The sequence below is a fragment of the Copadichromis virginalis genome, linkage group LG18 (genome assembly GCF_057382275.1).
Source record: "Copadichromis virginalis isolate Kocher_CV1m ecotype Utaka linkage group LG18, C_Virginalis_male_GT1.1, whole genome shotgun sequence".
Classification (NCBI taxonomy): domain Eukaryota; kingdom Metazoa; phylum Chordata; class Actinopteri; order Cichliformes; family Cichlidae; genus Copadichromis; species Copadichromis virginalis.
This window is the reverse complement of record NC_140635.1, coordinates 37,679,696-37,705,435: the sequence shown is the minus strand read 5'-3', so window position 1 is coordinate 37,705,435 and position 25,740 is coordinate 37,679,696. Positions and strand designations below refer to the sequence as shown.

Sequence of the window (25,740 nt, the reverse complement as noted above, 5' to 3'; positions counted from 1 at the left end):
ATGCTTTTGCATTCTTTCTGAAATGCAGCTGGGCAATTATGTTATTGGCATCGGTGAGCCACTGTCAATATGTGACATATTGAAATCGCGATTATATATTAAAAAAAAAAAAAAACACCCAGCACGCCCCTGCGGGCGGTTTATCCTTCAAGCTCGGGTCCTCTACCAGAGGCCTGGGAGCTTGAGGGTCCTGCGCAGTATCTTAGCTGTTCCCAGGACTGCGCTCTTCTGGACAGAGATCTCCGATGTTATTCCCGGGATCTGCTGGAGCCACTCGCCTAGCTTGGGAGTCACCGCACCTAGTGCTCCGATTACCACGGGGACCACCGTTACCTTCACCCTCCACATCCTCTCGAGCTCTTCTCTGAGCCCTTGGTATTTCTCCAGCTTCTCGTGTTCCTTCTTCCTGATATTGCTGTCATTCGGAACCGCTACATCGATCACTACGGCCGTCTTCTTCTGTTTGTCTACCACTATGTCCGGTTGGTTAGCCACCACCATTTTGTCCGTCTGTATCTGGAAGTCCCACAGGATCTTAGCTCGGTCATTCTCCACCACCCTTGGGGGCGTCTCCCATTTTGACCTCGGGACTTCCAGGTTATACTCGGCACAGATGTTCCTGTACACTATGCCGGCCACTTGGTTATGGCGTTCCATGTATGCCTTGCCTGCTAGCATCTTGCACCCTGCTGTTATGTGCTGGATTGTCTCTGGGGCATCTTTACACAGCCTGCACCTGGGGTCTTGCCTGGTGTGATAGACCCCAGCCTCTATGGATCTTGTACTCAGAGCTTGTTCTTGTGCTGCCATGATTAGTGCCTCTGTGCTGTCTTTCAGTCCAGCTTTGTCCAGCCACTGGTAGGATTTCTGGATATCAGCCACCTCCTCTATCTGCCGGTGGTACATACCGTGCAGGGGCCTGTCCTTCCATGATGGTTCCTCGTCTCCCTCCTCTTTCTTGGGTTTCTGCTGCCTGAGGTATTCACTGAGCACTCGGTCAGTTGGGGCCATCTTCCCAATGTATTCTTGGATGTTCGTTGTCTCATCCTGGACTGTGGTGCTGACACTCACCAGTCCCCAGCCCCCTTCCTTCCGCTTAGCGTACAGCCTCAGGGTGCTGGACTTGGGGTGAAACCCTCCATGCATGGTAAGGAGCTTTCTTGTCTTTATGTCAGTGGCTTCTATCTCCTCCTTTGGCCAGCCTATTACCCCAGCAGGGTACCTGATCACGGGCAGGGCGTACGTGTTGATGGCCCGGATCTTGTTCTTACCATTCAGCTGACTCCTCAGGACTTGCCTGACCCTCTGCAGGTACTTGGTGGTTGCAGCTTTTCTAGCGGCCTCTTCATGGTTCCCATTCGCCTGCGGGATCCCCAGGTACTTGTAACTGTCCTCTATGTCTGCAATGTTGCCTTCTGGTAGTTCAATCCCCTCAGTTCTGACTACCTTCCCTCTCTTTGTTACCATCCGACTACACTTCTCCAGTCCGAATGACATTCCAATGTCATTGCTGTATAGCCTGGTAGTGTGGATCAGTGAATCGATGTCTCGTTCACTCTTGGCATACAGCTTGATGTCATCCATGTACAGGAGGTGGCTGACAACTGCTCCGTTCCGTAGTCGGTATCCGTAGCCAGTCTTGTTCATGATCTCACTGAGGGGGTTCAGGCCTATGCAGAACAGCAGTGGGGACAGAGCATCTCCTTGGTAGATCCCGCACTTGATGGTGACTTGTGCTATGGGCTTGGAGTTGGCCTCTAGTGTTGTACGCCACATCCCCATTGAGTTCCTGATGAAGGCTCTTAGGGTCCCATTGATCTTGTACAATTCTAGGCATTCCAGTATCCAGCTGTGGGGCATTGAGTCATAGGCCTTCTTGTAATCAATCCAGGCAGTGCACAGGTTGGTCAGTCTGGTCTTGCAGTCTCGGCTGACTGTTCTGTCTACCAGTAGCTGGTGTTTTGCGCCTCTGGTATTCTTGCCAATCCCTTTCTGTGTCCCGCTAATGTATTGACCCATGTGCCTGTTCATCTTAGCCGATATGATGCCTGACAGGAGCTTCCATGTAGTACTGAGGCAGGTTATTGGTCGGTAGTTGGAGGGGACCGGTCCCTTCTTGGGGTCCTTGGGGATCAGGACCGTCCGACCTTCGGTTAGCCATTCCGGGTGTCTCTCGTTAACTAGCAGCTGGTTCATTTGTGCTGCCAGACGCTCGTGGAGTGCAGTCAGCTTCTTTAGCCAGTAGGCGTGAACCATGTCGGGCCCTGGTGCTGTCCAACTCTTCATACTGGAGACCCTTTCTTGGATATCTGCCACTGTGATGGTTACTGGACCCTGTTCAGGGAGGTCGCTGTGGTCTGCCCTCAGATCCACTAGCCACTGAGCATTGCCGTTATGGCAATTTAATGAAATTTGCAGATTGTCTCGGTGGAGTTTAATAAACTCAGCCGTCTGCTCCTTGCTATCTAAAATATAACAGGACCATCCATCCATCCATCCATCCATCCATCCATCCATCCATCTTCATCCGCTTTATCCGAGGCTGGGTCGCGGGCGCAGCAGCCTAAGCAAAATAACAGGACACTGGAGTAAATTCTCGACCATCTGTTTAATCTGTTTTCTGACGTTTGTGAAAACTATAGCAAATAAAACACTGAAAAAATAGAATAGAATAGAATTCAACTTTATTGTCATTGCACATGTCACAAGTACAAGTCAACGAAATGCAGCAAAAAAGCCAAACAATAAGTTATCTAAGTGACTTCTATATCATGTTTAACCTGAGTAGCGAGGGTTTGAAAACGATGTGCCAGGAGTTCGCTGTTCTCCCCGGCTCTAGTGCCCCTCGAGCTCCCGGTCAGCTATCGAGTTGGTGGGTAACAGACCTCTCTGAAAACGTCTGAGCACTTTTACAAATATGTGATGTCTTGAAAAACCGAACAGATATTTGAGGTTTACACAGCTACATTCTCGCCTGAAAATATGTTAAAAGTTTATTTTGTGACCCGGAAAGAGTAATAAGAGTAATATTAAAACTAAGTAGCTTCCGCCATTGTTGGAAACTGGAAATGGCTGGGTCGTGCTAAGAATTCTGGGATATGGTGGGCCACGAAGGATACACCCATCCTTCAAATCTGGGGAGAAGGAGGACGCATTTGTCAACCGCATTTCGAGGATTCTTCGAATTTGGACAGGCTTCGTCGCGTCGCTGTAATGTAATCGGCCTACAAATGCGGCCTCAGGAGGATGCAGCCGTTTCAGTCCGTTACTACACTCTTAAATTCTACTACTTATTCCTGCGTCTTTCAGATCTTACAAAGCTTCAAATGACGCGTCGACTATTAAATTAGTCGACGCTATTGATTTTGATAGTCGACGTAATCGTGACTAGTCGGCTAATCATGGCAGCCCTACTTCGAACCAGTTTTTATAGAGAATTCGTTCTCGGTTCTTTAAAAGCTTCAAGCTTTAAAAGCTTGAAAATAAAAGTTCAAAATGTCAAGTAAAAGAAGTTAAAGGCTGTTATGGATTTGTGATTTGTTCTTTTGGATTGAAGAGCTTTCCATTCTTTTTTCTTTTTTTTGTATTTGTTAATCTTATGTTTTGTATTTCTCTAGTGAATCGGAGTTTGTAATTTCTAAATCTTTGGTTCTTGTTTTGTTACATTAGTTCCCTTTTGTGCAGTTCCCTTTCCAATTTGTTCCTAGTCTTGTCTCTGTGTCTTGTCATCAGCGTCTCCAGTTGTAATCCAGTCTTCCTGTTTTCGTTTCTCCGTGTTAAGTTCACTTCTCAGTCGAGGTCTCAGTTTTTGTCATTTCCTGTTTTACTTTGATAGTCTCTTATCCTGTTTGCATTGTGTTCTTTTTTTTTTTTTTGCTTCCTTTTTCTCATTAGTCCATTGTTAGTGTCAACTGTGAGCTGTTCTCTTGTTATCCTCTGTGTGTTTATGTTGTCTCAGGGTTCCCTTTGTTGGGTTCTCACTCCACGCTGTGTCCCTCTTCCCATGTGCATGTGATTCCTGCGTGATCCCCGTTGCGATCCACGCGGGATCCCCGTTGCGATCGACACGGGATCCACGTTGCGATCCCTGTTGCGATCCACGCGGGATCCCCGTTGCGATCCCCGTTGCGATCCACGCGGGATCCCCGTTGCGATCGACACGGGATCCCCGTTGCGATCGACACGGGATCCATGTTGCGATCCCCGTTGCGATCCACGCGGGATCCCTGTTGCGATCCCTGTTGCGATCCCCGTGGGATCCCAGTTGCGATCCCCGTTGCGATCCACGCGGGATCCCCGTTGCGATCGACACGGGATCCCTGTTGCGATCCCCGTTGCGATCCCCGCTGCGATCCACGCGGGATCCCTGTTGCGATCCCCGCTGCGATCCACGCGGGATCCCTGTTGCGATCCCCGTTGCGATCCACGCGGGATCCATGTTGCCTCATTTGAGGTCAGGCTTCCTAGTTTCTGTTTTGTGGTATCGCAGGAAATTAGTTGGTTATATAAATATATGAGTATGCATAATAGTTATTATTCATAGATACCTGCATCCTAAGTTCCTGTTATTCATCTGAAAGAAACAGAATGAGTGTGTCGTTACAATGGTAATGCCAGGAGAGGCAGTATTGGTTCTGTGTTACATTTATGTTGTAAGAAAGTGGAAGAAGAGAGTGCCCTGTGGGACGCAGTAAAATGGACACTGATGTTCTGTACATGTACTGAAAAGAAGGTTCAGTAAACAAGTTGCAACGATTCTCCGGTGTAAGGCTCAGTTATTTTATTTTTGTTTTGCAACATCCTTTTGGCGACGAGGACGTTTAGGGGGAAGGAGTTTGGGGCAACCGGACTGAAAGAAAAGAGAAGAAGAAAAAAAGTGATGGAGTCGGCTACAGGTTTGGCTAGCTTTTCAAAGAATGCAAAAGTTTTCGGCTGGAAATAGAAGGCAGTAACCTCGAAGCGGAAATGGCTACAATTGGCACGCTAGTAGAGTTCGATCCAAAGAATCAGACGTGGGATGAGTATGCGGAAATACTCGATCAGTTTTTCGCAGCTAACGAGATCGACGATGCAGAGAAACAAAGAGCGATATTAATAAGTGTCGTCGGAGCAGCGACGTACAGCTTCTCAGCCTGGCCAAGCCCAAAGACAAAACCTTCCAAGAGCTGGTGCTTCTGATGAAAAATCACTTCGATCCGAAGCCCAGTGAAATTGTGCAAAGGTATAAGTTCGACTCTTGCTCCCGCAAGCCGAATGAAACCGTCATGGAATATGTAGCGGAGCTGCGTCGCCTGGCGCAGGATTGTAACTATGGCAACACGTTACAACAGATGTTGAGAGATAGGATCGTCTGCGGAATTAAGGATGACCGAATTCAGAGATGTCTCTTGTCAGAAATAGATCTCACTTTTGACAAGGCTCTGTCAATTGCAGTAGCCATGGAGACTGCAAATAAAAATGCACAGGATCTGCAGACCTCAGGGGCGTCAGCAAAATGTTTCAGTCTCACCAGAGGACAATAGGAGAGTCGTACCTTTAAAGGAGAAAGTAAAGAGTGTTATCGTTGCAAAGAAACCAAGCACACAGCAGCAGACTGTAAGTACAAACAAGAAAAATGTCATGCTTGTGGTAAAGTGAGACACATAGCTAGAGCTTGTAGAAGCAAGACTAAACTGAACCAGAAAAAGTATGGATCGACATATGTAAAGAAAGAAACAAAGCAGAGTTCACACTACAGTACTCACAATGTGGGCGAGAAACATGAAAGATGACTCTTTCATGTTGAACTGTGTCAAGTGCAGTCAAGGGCACAAAAGAAAACTGTTCAAGTTAGGGCGTGGCAGTGTGGTACACTTGAGAAGAGTAGACCCCTACACTGTGGATATGCAAATTGATGGAACAAAGGTGAACTTTGAAATTGACACTGGATGTTGCCTAACAGTCATGAACGAAGCAACATTCAGAGAAACAGGGAAAGACAGCAAGTCCCCCAGCCTGCAGCCCATCAAAATCAAGCTGGAAACTTATACAGGGGATCCTGTTAAGGTGATTGGTGCAACACGAGTCAGCGTCAAATACAAGCAGCAGAAAAAATATCTGCCCCCGGTGGTGGTTGAAGGCGACGGCCCCAGCTTGCTAGGTCGAGTTTGGCTTGAGGAAATGAAATTGGACTGAAGTGAAGTGAAAAACAGTCGTAACAACAGAAAGCTGCACCGAGTCAAAACAACAGAAAAAACACTTCAGCAAGTGTTAAGTCAGTCAGTGTGGCAAGATGGCGCCAGTGTTCACGGCAAGCCGTCTCCTGCGCTGTTGTTTGTTGTTTATCGTCTTCTCTCTATGTGCTGCCCTGATGTCTGCACGTTACTTTTTTTTTTGTTTCCCGTTTGGATCTTTTGCATCAGAATTGTTGTCTTAAGGCCCAGAAAGATGCCAAGCGGATTTATTTTACCAAGTGGATCATCATGGCCTTGCCATATTGGTCCATTTGATTGACCTTTATTATAATTATGAATTTATTTTATTTTCGGTTGCTACAAACGGGACAGACATGACTGGGGGATAGGACAGGGAGAGAGAATGAAAGAAAGAGAGGGAGAGAGAGAAAACCAAAGGGCAGAAGAGACGGTGAGAAGGGGGGGAAGAAAGAAAGAAAAACAAACAAAACACCTGGATCACCTGTATGGAGAAAAAAAAACAGAAGAGAAAACAAACAAAAAAAGAGCAACATAATAAAAACAGCACCATCACAATAAACTAGCTAGCAGTAGATAACAGTAGATACTAAATATTAAACAATATTGTGCAGCACGCAAGATAGACAGCGCACAATGTGCTTTGAGGCAGCAGCCAAGAAAGGTGTAGTCCGCGTCTGTGAACACCCGTGTGTACACCTGTGTGCATACCTGTGTGGATCAGCATGCTTGTATTCCAAAGGTTTCTCCATGTAACGATCTGCTAGGGAGTGTGGGGGGGGCCACAGCCCCGTCCTCCAGGGTATGAAGCAGGTATGGAGGAGATCCAGGCCCCAGAGTACAAGGACCCGAGGAGGACCACCAAAGGGGGGGGGGGGAACCATGCCACCCTCCTGGGAAGAGCTGAGTAGAGCCCCAAACGAGAGGTCACCCCGCAGCTACGGAGCAGAGGCCAGAGGGGGTTGCAGTGGCGTGCCCGCAGGCTCGGCCGGTAGCCAGCTGTGCCAGAGAGGACCGAGCTTCAGGCCCAGAGGCCAGAGGGCATCCCACCCCCCGGAAGGAGCCCAGCCAGGCCACAGGCGCCCGGCCCCGCCAATCGGCCACCAGGAGTGAGCCGGTACATACAAGAGCGCCTAGCCCCAGGCGACAAGGACCACCAATGCACCAACGTCTGAGGGCATCAGCCACCGGCAGGGAGTGTGGTGAGGGGAGATAGGCCTCCGTACTTTAGAGGGCCTGAGATGTACCCAGAGAGGTCGAGTTTAAGACCCAACCTGACATATAGACACAGACGAACAGGCGCACGCAGACACAAATGTGCATTCCCACCCCATATGCACAACCAAGTACTCGGCACTCACCCCACGTGTAGACAGACACAAATAGACACTGCACAGACAGTCACACTCCCCAAACATACTCTATATCCCAGGTCCAGGTAACCCCGCCCTCAGAGGGGCAAGCCGCACCTAGACCCAGGAGATGTAACCCTTCTCTCTGGGGTGGAGGCAAGCGGACCACCTCCTTATCTGCAGTAGCAGGGAGGCCCCGCATCCCAGACCCCAGTCTGACGGCCAGCACCTCCTCCCAGCCCCCCAGCCCTGACGGCTAACAGAACCAGTGTGAGTGAAGACCTCAAACCTCCCTACGCCCGCTCATATGTAGTGTTGCTGTGTGCTGTTCTAAAGTGCATTTAAAACACAGGAGAGCATGGTACTAGCGTCCTCTCAGAGAGCAGCCCGGCTCCTCCCGAAAACCCTCAGTGTCTAAATGCAATTAAAATTGAGGGTAGGGTTGGAGTACACCGACCATCCTCTGGATGCTGTAAAACGTGCCCATCCCCAAGGCCCTATATGTATGTGTTATGTGAGAGTGATGTGGATGTCTAGGTTGCAGAATAAAATTGAGGCACAGGCGGCCAGAAGGGGACAGAGGGGGAGTGCCTCCCCTGCACCCTGGTGACATACCTGCACCCCAAGCCCTGCGTGTGTGAGTGGGTGTGGTAGAGCGGGAATAGGGAGGCAGCTGAGGATGGGGAGGGAAGAAAGGGAGGGGCAAGCGGCCCCTCCCTGGGGCCAGCTCCCCCACTGACCCCAGTAGGCACCCCCACACTCTGGAACCCACCAGGGCAAGGGGGCCCAGGCCCATCCGGACCGGGGCCCGCAGCAGCAGCACCGCCCAGCCCCACAGAGTCCGGGGCAGGCCACTCGACTCCACCCCAGAGAAAACTGCACCCACCCTATCATCCAATCATCTCCCAAACTACACAAGACAATAGACACACAGGTTGAGTTCATTCTCCACCTCTTCTATATCTCTCCCCCCACCTGCAGAATGAGCTCCTGTAGTGAGGAGACCACCTGCAAAGATATAACAACCTCCCCACCAGTTAGAGAGCCCCCTAGTAGGGCCGATGCACCAGAGGTCCCCTGCACTGGGGCTGAGCCCCCCTGCACCCACCCGCCCACTGCTCTGGCGACACAACAGCCAGGACCCAAGCTCCCAAGGCCCGGCCAGCACCCCAGACCGGGGGGCGGAGCACTCCCAGACCCCCAAGCCTCCACGCCCGTCCCGGACCCTCCCAGGGGCAGCCAGGCTACCAGGCCAGTAACCAACGTCCTCCAGCACAGACCCTCCCCCATCTCAGCTGTAGGCAGCCACAAGGAAAGCACCATCTAAGAGCCCCCAGAGCTCCTAACCAGGCCATGGCCACATCCCCCGGGTTAGGCTCTCTAGGGAAACATCCCTAGGGACTCCCCAGATGCCCTAAGGCCGTCCCTACCCCCATATCAACCACAATAGCGAAGGCAGTACCAAACCATGATCCCCCACCCCCACTAGGTGATGAAGCCGATCAAAGGAGCCCAAAGGGATTGATCAAATGTGATGGCAGATGTTGTATCAAGACTAATGTGATCTATTAGATGGTTTCTATATTGGTTAGAATTAAGATTATTTTTATTTTTCCAGTTAATGAGGACCATTTTCTTGGTAATGCATAGGGCCGTAAAGACAACGTGGGCTGTGTTTATTTCTGCAGTGACCTCATCCAAGTTGCCCAGCAAGCATACTAAAGGGGAGGCTGGAATGTTACATTTCAGACACTTTGATAAGTCTTCACATATCTCACGCTCCACGTGAGTTACCTATGATCGCCAAACTCTTTTGAATCTCTGGCCTTTGGACTACCAGACACAAGATTTTAAATGGAGACCTGAGAATCCTCCTCCGCTTTCGAAGGACTTTCCTGATTACCTCCGCCACTTACCATCTACTTTCTCTCAAAGGAAACGTTCACGGAGATGGGGTAAACGTGGCGGCATCCGTGTTCGTATCAAGGCCTTTTTAAAGTCCTATGTTGCAACAAATGATTGCTATTCTATAAACATCTTGTCATCTATTCATCTAAATGAATAGTGGTATTGTAAAGCGCTTTGGGTGTATTGAAAAGCGCTATATAAATCCAATCCATTATTATTATTATTATTATTCCTGCCCTCCGGGACCATGCTAACTTCAGACTGTTCTGTCATCGCTGGATTCGCCCTGTTGGCCCTTATGGTTACCTGGATCTCCCAGCTGATCCTCCGCCCGCTTGGTGCTGGGTGCAGTCCTCCAGAGGAGGTGCGAATCTTGGCAACCTTCGCCTGCTGCGGCGTTTTCCTACCAGTAACAGTGTGACCACTCTCCGTATGGTCTTACTAAATACAAGGTCATTGACGAATTTTTTTTTATTTTTTTTATTGTTTTTTATTTTAAATGATATTCTATCGTCGGGACTGGATTTCTTATTCCTGACGGAAACTTGGCTTCGCCCCGGCGAACTTTTTCCCTTCTCGGAGCTGCTCCTACCTGACTATGCTTTTATTAGCTCACCCCGGACCACTGGAAGAGGTGGAGGGCTAGCTTCAGTTTTTAAAAACAAACTTCGATGTCGGCAGCTGCCACCTGTTCTGTACCCCAGTTTTGAGGTGCAGTTATTGGAAGTGAACTGCGTCCCCTCCATCCTCTGCGCTGTGGTGTATCGTCCCCCGAAACTTATCAAGGATTTTCTTCCAGAATTTGCTGATCTGCTGGGGAGCCTTGTGCTACGTTATGACTGTATACTAATTGTCGGTGACTTCAACATTCATGTTTGCTGTGAGGACAGTTCGCTAGCTAAGGATTTCCTCGCTCTTATTAGCACCCTCAATCTCACCCAGTGGGTAAGTGAACCAACTCACACTAAAGGTCATATACTTGATTTGGTCTTATGGTCTGGATATTTGCATCACGGACATAGAGGACTTTGGGATTTCAGATCACTTTCCGGTTTTGTTTAATACTGTAGTGAGCGATGTGGATTTGAACAGTGATGGTCCTGTGCGGCAAACGCGCACGATTAACTCCCAGTCAATCGCCTACTTCATTAATGCTTTCCTTGACTCTCCCCTCTCTGCTGCTAACTGTAATGGGGTTTTATCAGCGGATGAGCTTGCTAACCTCTTTTATACTACATGCACTGACATTCTTAACTCTGTGGCACCTCTGAGGATTAAACAACCCTGGCTAAATTATACTACTCGCGCCCTCAGGCGTGAAGGTTGTCGTGCTGAAAGAAAATGGAGGAAAGGCAAACTCCACGTCTCTTTGGACATCCTCCATAATTGTTTATCTAAGTATCAAAAGTCTGTTAAAATCTGCCTTTTTGTCTAGCATTATTATGACTAATAGCCACAACCCCGAGCCCTTTTTAATACTTTTAACTCTGTGATAAACCCTTGCACTATCACTTATAGGGACGCCTCCCCTGCTCTTTGTGATAAATTTTTAAAGTATTTCTCTGATAAAATCTCAGCTCTAACGGCTTCTCATCCATCTCATTCATCATCAGTTTTAGACCCAGTTCCAGCCTCTGAATGCTTGACTGTCTTCCAACAGTTTGAGCCAGTGTCTTATTCTGCTTTAAAAGATACAATTGATCATCTCAAAATCTCTGGTTCCCCGCATGATGTGGCTGGAGTCCCCATGGTCCAGAATCCATGTGGACTATGCAGGGCCTTTCCTCGGGGAGATGTTTCTAATCATTGTGGATGCTCATTCCAAGTGGATGGACATTTACCCTGTGAAATCCTCTACATTACAGGTAACTATAGAGAAACTGCGCCAGAGTTTCAGTGTGTTTGGACTACCTAAAATGTTAGTTTCAGACAATGGAACATGTTTCACAAGTGCTGAATTTGAGTCATTCATGAAGCAGAATGGAATTGACCATGTGAGATCAGCACCTTTCCACCCTTCTTCAAATGGGCTGGCTGAGAGGGCGGTCCAGACCTTTAAGGAGGGGATGAAGAAAGTCAAAGGTGATACCTTGCAAACCAGACTGTCCCGATTTCTGATGATGTCACGGAGACTCAGATCAGTTTTGGACTTTCTCATGTCTGATGTGAAAACAAAAGTGCAGCACAAACAATTGAAACAGAAAGAAAATCATGACACCAAGAAAAGACTGAGAAGTTTCACACCAGGAGACAAGGTCTTCATCAGAAACTACTCCTATGGCCCGAAGTGGATTCCCGCAGTCATTGTGAGAGCATCGGGTCCAGTGTCTTACATTGTTACCATTGGATCAGGTCAAACTGTGAAGCGGCACATCAATTAGGTGAGAGCAAGAGTGGCTGACACTGTTCCCAGTACACCAGACAGGGAGGTGGAGCCATTGCATGACAAAGAAGCAGTGCCTGAGTGCTGCTTGCCATCAGAGTTGGACACATCGCCACAACCTCCGGCAACGGAGTTGCCTTATGCTCCGGAGACTCCGGCTCCCGGAGACTCCTTAATGACACCAGTGTTGTGACGTTCCCAGAGAGAGAGAGACTTTAAAGGACTTTGTTAGGTAGAGTGAGATCTTCCAGGAATAGAGCAACAATGCGCTCTGATCTCACAGGAAGGACGTACCTTCCTAGTTATTAAAAAAAAAAGAAAAAGGAAAAAGAAACATTGAAACATATGTACAGTTGTATGGTTACCTTAATTACGTGTTGATTGCTTGTTAAGCATTCTTTACATAAGCAGTTATTTTGTAAGTCCAGGGAGTTGTTGACTTAAGGGGGGAGGAGATGTGGTATCGCAGGAAATTAGTTGGTTATATATGAGTATGCATAATAGTTCATAGATACCTACATCCTATGTTCCTGTTATTCATCTGAAAGAAACAGAATGAGTGTGTCGTTACAATGGTAATGCCAGGAGAGGCAGTATTGGTTCTGTGTTACATTTATGTTGTAAGAAAGAGGAAGAAGAGAGTGTTCTGTAGGAGGCACTAAAATGGACACTGATGTTCTGTACATGTACTGAAAAGAAGGTTCAGTAAACAAGTTGCAACGATACTCCGGTGTAAGGCTCAGTTATTTTATTTTTGTTTTTGAAGATGCAACATGTCTTGTCAGGATTATTTTCGATTATGTGTTTGTTTGTTTTGGATTGCTCAGCAATAAAGCTGTTTTGAGTTTTACTTTTTGCCTTTGAAGTCCTGCATTTGTGGACCAACACAGCCAACGTGACGGCGTCAGCAAAACTACTGAGTCGTTATTACTAATATGTAGTTCTCATTTATCAAAGAAGCAATGTGTTATTGCGTGTGCAACTTAGTTTCACTTAAAGTCTAAGTCCACTTTCAAGTTTGGCTAAGGTTTAACCAAATTTTATGTTCTTCTTCATTTATTCTCCAGATTTTTCACTTGTAAGTAAATAATATATAAATGCCCTCAGCACATCAGAGAAACTTTCAGATCACAAAAAAATCTGCTTTGCCAACACTCTTTGATTTCTTTGTGTATAGATTCTGATAGGAGAAGCGATCCTGTACTGCTATCTGTCCAGGAAGTCATCAGCCAGTCAGACTGAGGCCAACATCAATGCTGCAGGCTGCAATTTCAACTCCTACATTCGCAGGGCTGTACGCTTCATAGGTAGGAGGACATATTCACTGATTATATGTATCATTTACTTGCTCCAACAAGAACCGAAACACTAATAGATTGAAAAGCAACTGCAAAAAGAACCACTAACTTTGATATGTGGAACAGAAAGGAGGTTCTCTCAGCTGCTCCTTAATAATGAGTCATCACAGCGGAGCACTCCACAGTTTTTTGTTTAGCTTAATTTTATGCAAGATACACTTCCTTAACCAAAAAGTTTATATTTTTATACTGCATGGTTACTTGAAATCAGCCATTGAGATATTTGACGTTGGTATGCATTCCACAGTGTGTTGTTGCCAAAAGATGTATTAACTTCAGGGGCATATATATAGAACATTATGTTATCACAGCCAAGGCCAAGGACGCTTCTCTAATCTATATACACCTGTGTGTAATATACACAAAAAATTCCCCGCTTGCCCCCGGTTAATCCTTCAGGCTCGGGTCCTCTACCAGAGGCCTGGGAGCTTGAGGGTCCTGCGCAGTATCTTAGCTGTTCCCAGGACTGTGCTCTTCTGGACAGAGATCTCCGATGTTATTCCCGGGATCTGCTGGAGTCACTCGCCTAGCTTGGGAGTCACCGCACCTAGTGCTCCGATTACCACGGGGACCACCGTTACCTTCACCCTCCACATCCTCTCGAGCTCTTCTCTGAGCCCTTGGTATTTCTCCAGCTTCTCGTGTTCCTTCTTCCTGATATTGCTGTCATTCGGAACCGCTACATCGATCACTACGGCCGTCTTCTTCTGTTTGTCTACCACCACTATGTCCGGTTGGTTAGCCACCACCATTTTGTCCGTCTGTATCTGGAAGTCCCACAGGATCTTAGCTCGGTCATTCTCCACCACCCTTGGGGGCATCTCCCATTTTGACCTCGGGACTTCCAGGTTATACTCGGCACAGATGTTCCTGTACACTATGCCGGCCACTTGGTTATGGCGTTCCATGTATGCCTTGCCTGCTAGCATCTTGCACCCTGCTGTTATGTGCTGGATTGTCTCTGGGGCATCTTTACACAGCCTGCACCTGGGGTCTTGCCTGGTGTGATAGACCCCAGCCTCTATGGATCTTGTGCTCAGAGCTTGTTCTTGTGCTGCCATGATTAGTGCCTCTGTGCTGTCTTTCAGTCCAGCTTTGTCCAGCCACTGGTAGGATTTCTGGATATCAGCCACCTCCTCTATCTGCCGGTGGTACATACTGTGCAGGGGCCTGTCCTTCCATGATGGTTCCTCCTCTTTCTTGGGTTTCTGGTGCCTGAGGTATTCACTGTCAGTTGGGGCCATCTTCCTGATGTATTCGTGGATGTTCGTTATCTCATCCTGGACATCCCCGGCCCCCTTCCTTCTGCTTAGCGTACAGCCTCAGGATGCTGGACTCGGGGTGAAACCCTCCATGCATGGTAAGGAGCTGGGTGCTTCGACTTATGAAAATTTTGACTTACGAAAGACCCTCTGGAACAAATTAATTTCGTAAGTCAGGGTTCCACTGTATATGGTATCACTCTATCAAACAAGAGGACAGCCGCATGTAACTATGATGATGTTTGCTAGTTCACCTTACATGCATTAATATAATAACGTGGTTAGCCTACTCAACGTAAATTACACACGAACAACATTAAGCTACTCACGCAGAGAAGAACGGCTGCTGCTGCATCATCATCCTCATCATTTCTGCTACACTGGCAGGGCTAGGGGCCAGAACTCTCCTCTTCGGGTTTTTGGGAGAGGTTGCTATCTCCGGGTCCGATAACAGGCACCACACCCGATGTAGATGTGCTCGGTGTGAGGTCTCGCAGCAAGCTATCAAATACGGTGCATTTCTCGGCTTTTAAAAAACGCTATGCGTCACCAGGTGTTTCATCAGATTCGAGGTTTTACAGTGACTTGCAAAAGTATTGGGCCCCTTGAACTTTCCCACATTTTGTCACATTACAGCCACAAACATGAATCAATGTTATTGGAATTCCACGTGAAAGACCAACACAAAGTGGTGCACACGTGAGAAGTGGAAGGAAAATCAGACATGACTCCAAACATTTTTACAAATAAATAACTGCAAAGTGGGGTGTGCGTAATTATTCAGCCCCTTCGGTCTGAGTGCAGTCAGTTGCACATAGACGTTGCCTGATGAGTGCTAATGACTAAATAGAGTGCACCTGTGTGTAATCTAATGTCAGTACAGATACAGCTGCTCTGTGACGGCCTCAGAGGTTGTCTAAGAGAATATTGGGAGCAACAACACCATGAAGTCCAAAGAACACACCAGACAGGTCAGGGATAAAGTTATTGAGACATTTAAAGCAGGCTTAGGCTACACAAAGATTTCCCAAGCCTTGAACATCCACGGAGCACTGTTCAAGCCATCATTCAGAAATGGAAGGAGTATGGCACAACTGTAAATCTACCAAGACAAGGCCGTCCACCTAAACTCACAGGCCGAACAAGGAGAGCGCTGATCAGAAATGCAGCCAAGAGGCCCATGGTGACTCTGGACGAGCTGCAGAGATCTACAGCTCAGGTGGGGGAATCTGTCCATAGGACAACTATTAGTCGTGTACTGAACAAAGTTGGCCTTTATGGAAGAGTGGCAAGAAGAAAGCCATTGTTAACAGGAAACCATAAGAAGTCCCGTTTGCAGTTTGCCACAAGCCATGTGGGGGACACAGCAAACATGTGGAAGAAGCTGCTCTGGTCAGATGAGACCAAAATGCAAAACGCTATGTGCGGAAAACTAACACTGCACATGACTCTGAACCATCCCCACTGTCAGATATGGTGGCGGCAGCATCATGCTCTCGGGGGGCTTCTCTTCAGCAGGGACAGGGAAGCTGGTCAGAGTTGATGGGGAGATGGATGGAGCCAAATACAGGGCAATCTTGGAAGAAAACCTCTTGGAGTCTGCAAAAGACTTGAGACTGGGGCGGAGCTTCACCTTTCAGCAGGACAACGACCCTAAACATAAAGCCAGGGCAACAATGGGATGGTTTAAAACAAAACATATCCATGTGTTAGACTGGCCCAGTCAAAGTCCAGATCTAAATCCAATCCAGAATCTGTGGCAAGATCTGAAAACTGCTGTTCACAAACACTGTCCATCTGATCTGACTGAGCTGGAGCTGTTTCAAAGAAGAATGGGCAAAGATTTCAGTCTGTAGATGTGCAAAGCTGGTAGAGACAGACCCTAAAAGACTGGCAGCTGTAACTGCAGCAAAAGCTGGTTCTACAAAGTATTGACTCGGGGCTGAATAATTACGCACACCCCACTTTACAGTTATTTATTTGTAAAAAATGTTTGGAATCATGTATGATTTTGGTTCCACTTCTCACGTGTGCACCACTTTGTGTTGGTCTTTCACCTGGAATTCCAATAACATTGATTCATGTTTGTGGCTGTAATATGACAAAATGTGGGAAAGTTCAAGTGGCCGAATACTTTTGCAAGCCACTGTACCTCCTTTGCACAGTATCAGCTTAAAGCACTTGTTGCAGGCTGCTGAGTTTGCATCTTTTACTGTGAAGTACAGCCAGACTTTGACCACTTCGCCTTTGCCTTTAATCTGTAGCTCTGCTCAAAAGAACGAACGTACCTGGGCCCGCCTACTATCCTTGGAAAGGTAAAATGATTGGCTAGAATCCAAAGTGTATGACATCTCAAGAAAAAACAAAAGGCACCGAAATAAAGCACCGAAATGTGCGCTGCTTTTCGGTCTGGTTACTACCGTTTATGTCAGAACCGGTGCCCCGGATACCGGAACCCATCCCTACAGATAAGTGCTTGCAGACTGCGGTTTTCTGATCCATGTACGTGCACATTTTTGATTCTCCAACACGTAAATAAAGTTTGTGAACGAGGACAGAATTTCTCTTGTCATGTCTGGAGCAGATAAACAAGCACTTAATAGGAGCCACTGAATAACGATGTTATGTAATATGACTATTATATGTTGGTGTATTATATGAATGCGTATAGTGTTCTCTATTGTAAAAGCTTTCTTTTTTTACAGGTGTCCATATCTTTGGCCTGTGTGTGACAGCACTGATAACAGACATTCTTCAGCTATCCACTGGCCAGCATACTCCCTATTGGCTGGATGTATGCAAACCTAACCTGACCCACCTTAACATGTCCACCTGCGATGAAGCGTTTATCCTAGAGGATATCTGCTCTGGACAGGACATAGGGCTCATCAATGCTGGCAGGTGAGGCTTTGATTTACTGTGTGTGGGAGAGTGTGAGAGTGGATGCATGTGGGTGTGTTTTTGCACAAAACACTAGTACTGCCTCAAGTTGTAAAGTGCACACACATTGGACAGCAGAAGCTATAGAATGAAAGAAATGTTGTCATTTCATTAATAATAAAGCACTGAACATGAGCCACAATCCAAACTGTGGGCGTTTCAGCTGTATGTTTTACGTTGAGCGTAACAGACTGTGCCTGCACACGCCAAACTGCTGACCAACGTCACTGAAATTTATATGTAGAAGGCATTGTCAGTCATCTCGAGCATCTTTTTCCAAACACCATTTCCTTCAGATTATTAAAATGTTCTTTCTGTTATGAAAATATAATTATTAAAGGCAACCTTTATGCAAATCTGTAAACAGATTAAACAGACCTACTCAGTGACCCATTTAATCATTTTACTGAACTATACTGCGTCATACTTGGTATATTAAGGACAACAGATCAAGCTTTAGCTAAGAAGCTGCATTTACCTAGAGCAGATATTAAAAACCAGGTTGAGCCGTTGCCCTTCTGGTTATCCTTCCTCCTTATTGAACACCTGCTCGGGCAGATTTGTCAGCACGCACACGTCACGCGTCCAAGTTTCTTTGAAAGTCATTTTTCTGTTGCACATGAATATTCAGCATTGTTCTCAGCTGTCTGAACATGATAATTAACATCAAGAACACTCTGCCGCTCTGCTTTATAGGAAATCTTTCCCCTCCCAGCATGCTACGCTGGCTGCCTTTGCTGCTGTCTACATCTCAGTAAGTGGTTACTGCATTTACACATATGAAGAACAACACTTCAGTGTGACCACAGTCCTGTTCTAACCGTTATGGCTTGTTGCAAATCAAATCAAATCAAATCAAATCACTTTTATTGTCACATCACATGTGCAGGTACATTGGTACAGTACATGTGAGTGAAATTCTTGTGTGCGAGCTTCACAAGCAACAGAGTTGTGCAAAATACAAGAATGGCTACATCTGAAACTAATAAATATATGTACAATATATAATAGTATATGCATTTCTGGATGTGTATACTAAATATTTTTCTACGTGTGTGTGTGTGTGTGTGTGTGTGTGTGTGTGTGTGTGTGTGTGTGTGTACACATATTTTACAAATTAAATACAGTAAACAATATATAAAATATACAGAGTTGAATATGTGCAAAACAGTGGCATTACTGTACAGTATGGAGTGCATAGTGTTGAAGTTCCAGTAGTGAAGCTGAGGTGTCTATGACGTGTTCAGCAGTCTGATGGCCTGATGGAAAAAGCTGTCTCTCAGTCTGCTGGTACGGGACCGGATGCTGCAGAACCTCCTTCCTGATGGAAGCAGTCTGAACAGTTTATGGCTGGGGTGACTGGAGTCCTTGATGATCCTCCCCGCTTTCCTCAGGCACCGCTTCCTGTAGATGTCCTGGAGGGAGGGAAGCTCACCTCCAATTATCCGTTCAGAGCACCGCACTACTCGCTGGAGAGCTTTGTGGTTGTAAGCGGTGCTGTTGCCATACCAGGTGGTGATGCATCCAGTGAGGATGCTCTCAATGGCACAGTGATAGAAGGTCCTGAGGATGCGGGGGCTCATGCCGAATCTTTTCAGTCTCCTGAGAAAGAAGAGGCGCTGCTGCGCCTTCTTCACTGTTTTGTTTGTGTGTACTGACCACGTAAGATCCTCAGCCAGGTGTACTCCAAGGAACCGGAAGCTGCTCACTCTCTCCACAGCAGCGCCGTTGATGGTGATGGGGGTGTGTACTTCTCTGCACCTCCGGAAGTCCACTATCAACTCCTTTGTCTTTGTGACGTTGAGGGTGAGATGGTTGTCTTGACACCAGTGGGTCAGGGCGCTGACCTCCTCCCTGTAAGCCGTCTCATCACCGTTGGTGATAAGACCCACCACTGTAGTGTCGTCCGCAAACTTCACAATGATGTTGGAGCTGTTAGTGGCTGTGCAGTCGTAGGTGTAGAGTGAGTACAGGAGAGGGCTCAGTACACACCCCTGTGGAGCACCAGTGTTCAGTGTGACGGGGGATGAGGTGATGCTGCCCAGTCTGACCACCTGGCGTCTGTCAGACAGGAAGCTAAGGATCCAGCTGCAGAGGGAGCTGCTCAGTCCTAGATCCTGCAGTTTCCTGTCCAGCTTCGAGGGAACGATGGTATTGAATGCTGAGCTGTAATCTACAAACAGCATCCTCACATACGTGTCTCTCTTCTCCAGGTGTGACAGGGCAGTGTGTAGTGTCAGGGCTATGGCATCATCAGTGGACCTGTTGTGGCGGTATGCGAACTGTAGAGGGACCAGTGAGTCGGGTAGTGCAGAGCAGATGACGTCCCTGACCAGCTTCTCGAAGCATTTGCTTACGATGGGGGTCAGGGCTACAGGTCGCCAGTCATTCAATGAGGAGATGGTGGAGGATTTGGGTACAGGGACGATGGTGGCCATTTTGAAGCAGGCTGGGACTACAGACAGAGAGAGGGAAAGGTTGAAGATGTGCGTGAACACTCCAGCCAGCTGAGCCGCGCATGACTTGAGGACGCGGCCGGGAATCCCGTCCGGACCAGTAGCTTTGCGTGCGTTCACCTTCCTGAAGCACTTCCGCACATCCTCCTCAGACACAGTGTGCGCACTGACGTCATCCGCGGTGCGCACACTGTCCGGTCTCATGGTGTTCGCTGCGTCGAATCTAGCGTAGAATACGTTTAGATCCTCACACAGAGAGGCCGTGGTCTGCGGTGTGCTGGTTTTCCCTCTAAAGTCTGTGATCGTGTTTAGTCCCTGCCACATACTCCGAGGGTTGTCAAACTGTTGCTCTACCCTGTCCCTGTACTCACGTTTGGCTGCTTTGATCGTCTTCCGGAGTTGGTAATGTGCGTGTTTGTAGTCCGATGTGTTCGCGGAGGCAAAGGCGGTGTTCCGTGCCGCCAGTGCCGCGCGAACATCTCCGTTAATCCAGGGTTTTTGATTTGGGAAGGATTTAACTGTTCTGGATGGGACGACATCTTCCACGCATTTCCTGATAAATCCACAGACTCAGTCTGTGTATTCATCAATGTCTCTGGCGGCCACGTGAAACATTTCCCAGTCCGCGTGATCAAAACAGTCCCGCAGCGCAGACTCCGATTGGTCCGTCCAACAGTGCACCGCCCTCCGGGTTGGAGCTTCCTGTTTCAGCTTCTGCCTGTAGGCGGGCAGGAGCAGGATGGAGCAGTGATCTGATTGGCCGAATGGGGCGCGGGGGAGGGCTTTGTACGCATCCCGGAAAGCGGTGTAACAGTGGTCGAGTAGCCGGTTTCCACGTGTGTTGAAAAGGATGTGTTGATGGAGTTTTGGTGAGACTTTCTTCAGGTTTCCCTTATTAAAGTCTCCGGCTGTGATAAACGCTGCCTCTGGGTGTGCGGTTTCCTCACTGCTGATCGCGCTGTACAGTTCCCTGAGTGCACGGTCAGTGTCGGCTTGTGGGGGTATGTAAACAGCCGTAATAATCACTGCTGTAAATTCCCTCAGTAGCCAGAATGGCCGGCACTTAATCATCAGGTACTCCAGGTCCGGTGAGCAGAAGGATTTGACCGGGTGCACGTTCGCATAATCACACCAGCTGTTGTTGATCATGAAACACACACCACCGCCTCTGCTTTTCCCAGTAAGATCCTGTGACCTGTCCGCGCGGTGCACAGAGAACCCCGGCAGTTGTATTGCGGAGTCCGGTACTTTGTCCGATAGCCAGGTTTCTGTGAGGCAGATCACGCAGCAGTCCCGCATCTCTCGCTGGAATGAGATCCGTGCCCGAAGCTCGCACAGCTTGTTCTCCAGAGACTGCACATTAGCCAGTAATAAACTGGGTAACGGTGGTCTGTAAGTGCGCCGTCTCAGTCGAACCAGAACGCCAGATCTTCTCCCTCTGCGTCGGCGTTTGCGGCCTCCAGGGCCAGAGAACAAAGGCGTCTCAGGTGAGATGAATGGGGGGTCTGCAAACGGAGCGTCCGTGTTGCAAAACTTGAACTCCGGAAAGTTATAAGAAAGACCGTCTTTTATGTCCAGTAAGGTTTGTCGGTCGTACACAAGGAGACACGTGCTAGTCGTGAAAAAATAAAGGAAAAGTAAAATTAAACACAGAAGAAAGCCGTTGCTTGGGGGAGCTCGCGACGAGGCTGCCATACTCGGCGCCATCTTGAATTTCTTGCAGTCACACATGTTACTTAATACACATTAATAGCAGGTTTGAATGAGGCCTGTTAAACAAACATTTGTTAACGTGAGTTTGTGTGTTTCAGATGTACTTCAACACGGTGTTGACTGACTCAGCCAAGCTGCTGAAGCCTCTCCTAGTGTTCTCCTTCGTCATGCTGGCCATCCTGTCTGGGTTAACCAGGATCATCCAGTTTAGAAACCACCCTGTTGATGTATACTGTGGGTGGGTGCTGGGAGCTGCCATTGCTGTTTACCTGGTAAAAGTTACAGTTACATACATCACGATGAAACACGAAAGCAATATTTGAAAGAATAACATAGCACATTACACTATATGCTACTGTAGTCATCTCACACCAGCTTCAGAGGGCCAGCAGTTACAGCGATAAAAGCACACAGAGTCAGATTGTTCTTCTTTCTAGATTTTTAGTTTTGTGTTTGATGAAGATCGTTTCGAGGTAATATAGCTGCTTTAGGACATGTGGCTCCAAACAGCTTCAGGGGCTGGAAAGAAATCTTTCTGCTCAACTGTAGTGCAGAAACTGTTGGATACTTGCACCCACACACCATCACCCTGCAGCCCACAAACACCCAGACACACACACACAAACACACACACTGCCTACACTTTTGTGCAAGAAGAATCTTTGAGGTTTTGCTGCAGAACAACTGTCCACCATCAGATGATTCTCCATTTAAAGTGTTTCACTGGAATAGCATCTCTGCGATTAAGTTTTTATTTTTTACTTGCCACTTGGATCTTCTCCTTGTAGGCTCGCTGCAGTCCGGACTCCTCTGGGCTGTTTTAGAAATATTTAGATCAGAATAAAAAGAAAAAACTCATTGAGGCTGAAGCATCCTGTTGTTTGGCTGCTGCACTGGTTCTGGTTAGCAGGACAGGGTGAGGATGAGTTGATAGCACACAAATAAATACTTTTTGTATTCCAGGTGTTCCACTCTAGCAGAATGTTTTCAACAACATGTGAAGCTGTCTGTCACAGTGTTGGCTGCGCTCTTTCGTTGCTGTGATAAGAGATCGGTGTGGAGAGATGATAGATGTACTGAGAAAGGAAATTATAACGCAAATTCATATTCTGCTCTTAAATAAAAGTAGACCTGACTGGCAGTTTTTATTTATTTTTTTCTCTTGTCAGCAGACTCCTGTGGCAGTTACAGGTATAAATCATTCACACCACCAAATTATAAAACAGTAACAGAAGCACAGGGACGGAGAAGTTTCCAGAATGCATTGCATAGCTACATACTTCAACAGTTAATGGGATGAGTAGAAATAACTGATCAAGTAGACACATGACCAAAGTGCCAAAATCACAACCTGGTAGCTTTTATTGTGAAACCCCCTCCCATACAAGTTCTTCCTGTACCATATATGTGCAAAGGACAGCTTCTGAAACAGTTGTGAACTTCTACTGTTCACATGTCCACAACTAGCATCTTTAGCTTTTGTTAATCTGCTATTCTCTCACTAGGGAAAACAGTGGGTGGGGACTGTGGCATGGCCAAAATGATTACAACCATGCACAGTGAACCTGCGATATCATTGCCTTTGAAATGGTTGCTTCAATGACAAGAACCAGGTCTGTGACCACTGGCGGTCAGTTGGCCAGTGTGGAGCAAGAGCGAGTATTGTCTTTATGGAAAAACCAGGATTAATGATATAATACATGGACACAGTGAGTAAATCAACTGGGAATCTGATCAAACACAAGACAGAATAGACTGGCAGCATGTTGCTTTATTGCTTATAACTGATTTAATTGCATTGGGTGCAGTCTGCCGCTGTCTATTGTGGCCTGGCCTGCAAATAGCATGTCCTGCTACATCTTCAGAGCAGCTGCCAAAAAACCTGCTACAGTACCAAGTCTGGGTGACACTTGTCCAACATAGGTACAGTCCCCCACTTCAACCACTGCAGTGTGAAAAAGGCTTCAGGAAACACCTCGCTAATCTTTCCATCAGGCCATGAAGCTCTGGTTAATTGGGGATCGACAATTATGACATTATCCAGCTGAAGAGAGGCTGTATCTCACTGCCACTTAAACCAAGTTTGCAGGGCCGCCAGATAGTGGTGCAGAAACCCTGTCCAGAAGCAGTCAGACAGCACTTGACAGGCCCTTCAGTGTTTACGTCTAAACCGCCCTGAATCATGATGTACTGCCTACGGTGCTGAAGGCGCGGACTGCCCCATCAGCCACAAACTGGCTGGATCTGGGTCTGTCAAGCGTAATGTTAGGAATGCCCTCAATCTCAACCAGGAATATTAACACTTCGTGGCTGATGACTTCTGAGCCCAGGGTTGCAGTCAGGGCAGTGCTCAAAGTACTGATTTTGCTCTCCAAGGGGCCTCCAAATTCAGGAGCTCTGGTGGGTTGCAGTGCAATTGTATTTGGTGCTCCGACAGCTAAGTCTGTGGGGGATTGAAAGTTTCTTGTAACTTCCTGTCACCACCTTCTAAATGTGAAAAGCAGACCTCAATGTTTTTCACGCCAACGGCCAACTTTAACCTGCAGTGGTCCAAAACAGTACATTTCTGTTGAGATATGAAGTCAGAGCCAAGCAGGATACAGGGTCTTTGGGCTGATTGGTTGGGCTCTCCATCTTTGGCAAACAGAACAAGAGTGCTGTTCTCTTCTAGCAGCCTCACAGCCACAAAGGATCCAAAGCTTTGTCCTCAGTTCAGCAAAGAGGCCCTCTGCACCAGGGTGTTTCACATTAAACTCCACGTGTCTGATTAACAGCTTTGCCACCACATCTCAAGTCAAGGACTACAGGGGAAATCATCCTCCAGACTTTGACAGTGCCATAGACAACCACCCACCCGTATCAGCTGAAGTGATTCATCATATTGTTGGTCCAAGGTCATCAAGCAGTTTGATTAAGGGACCCGATTCCCACCTGTTCTCCCACCTGCACTCAATTTCTTCAGGAAAGCTGTCTCATTAAGCAGACTGCAAGATGCTGGCCTCTGATTCCCAGAATTCGTCCACTATCGAGGTCTCTTCAGTGTTTAAAGCCACCCCGTGAAGGTGCCACGTGGTTGCCTTCACTAGTTCATTGAAGGTGCTAATCTGCTGAGCATCAGGTAGAGTATATCAAGGGGTATTTACTGCTGCAACTAGCCAGGACGTGGACCTTCTTTGCTCGTCCGTGATGCCTTCATTGTATAATGTGTATAACAGTATTTATAATAGAGTAAACCGTCCAATGGCTCGGTGGCAGCTACAGATTGGCTATGGAACCAAAGACTGTCAGCAGTCTTACCAGCTTGATAAAAGGAGCCTCCAAAAAGCCTGACTTGAGAGGGCTCCTTTGTGAACTGAAGAAGTCTTTTGGATGAGAGGTGAAACATCTTCACAAATGTAAAGAAGTCCATTTGCCCCTTTTTAAAGCTCTTAAGACCATCATCACCTGGATGACTGAGAACATAAAACGCCCATATTTTCCAGTAGTGTATTGCAGAAATAAGATAAGATAAGATAGAACTTTATTAATCCCTCGGGTGGGTTCCTCTGGGAAATTCGATTTCCAAAAAAGCACAGCACCGACAGAAGTTACAGAGTTACAGAATATTATATATATATACACACACACACACATATATATATAAATACAGAGACAATATAAATAAAATATACGAAGGGGATAAATAGAATAAATAGGAATAAAAAATAAAAAATAAAAATACAAGTGAATTGCACATTTCAAGTATTGAGGTCTATTGCACCGTTGACTATTTACAAAAGTATTGCACAAAAGGAAATGCAAACACATGAAAATGCAAAACATAACTATGTGGTTTTAGAATATGACACATCAAAATTCCACATTTGCCAATTTTTCTAGTTGACGTCTTTGATTATGTCAACCAATCGTTGAGGTCCTGCTGACATAGCTCCGAGTCTTCCTCCATTAATAGTTCCCTCATTTTGTTGATGACGTCATTGGCCTCTATATACACATTCACAGTACTTCTTGAAGGACTCACAATCACCATCTCCCTGATGGCTCATTCCTAGCCCATTCCTCCAAAGAGCATCTGGGCATAACATGGGGAACACTTAATGACAAACACCCACTGCTACACCTTAGGTTAGGAATTCTTCTCATATCACACCAGAGAAAGTATAATAGTGGCTGGTCT

At 47.0% G+C, this 25,740-nt stretch overlaps 1 protein-coding gene across 1 annotated transcript in view; it reads left to right on the top strand.

Annotated features, from left to right (window-relative positions):
* The window catches only part of LOC146688528 (phospholipid phosphatase-related protein type 4-like), a 70,964-nt gene that overhangs the window by 23,104 nt on the left and 22,120 nt on the right, over window positions 1–25,740 (top strand). Inside the window, exons 3-6 of the mRNA XM_085438741.1 lie at window positions 13,012–13,141; window positions 17,160–17,355; window positions 18,091–18,148; window positions 21,662–21,835. Coding sequence (XP_085294867.1) covers window positions 13,012–13,141; window positions 17,160–17,355; window positions 18,091–18,148; window positions 21,662–21,835 — 558 coding nt within the window. The remainder of the gene's footprint in view (window positions 1–13,011; window positions 13,142–17,159; window positions 17,356–18,090; window positions 18,149–21,661; window positions 21,836–25,740) is intronic.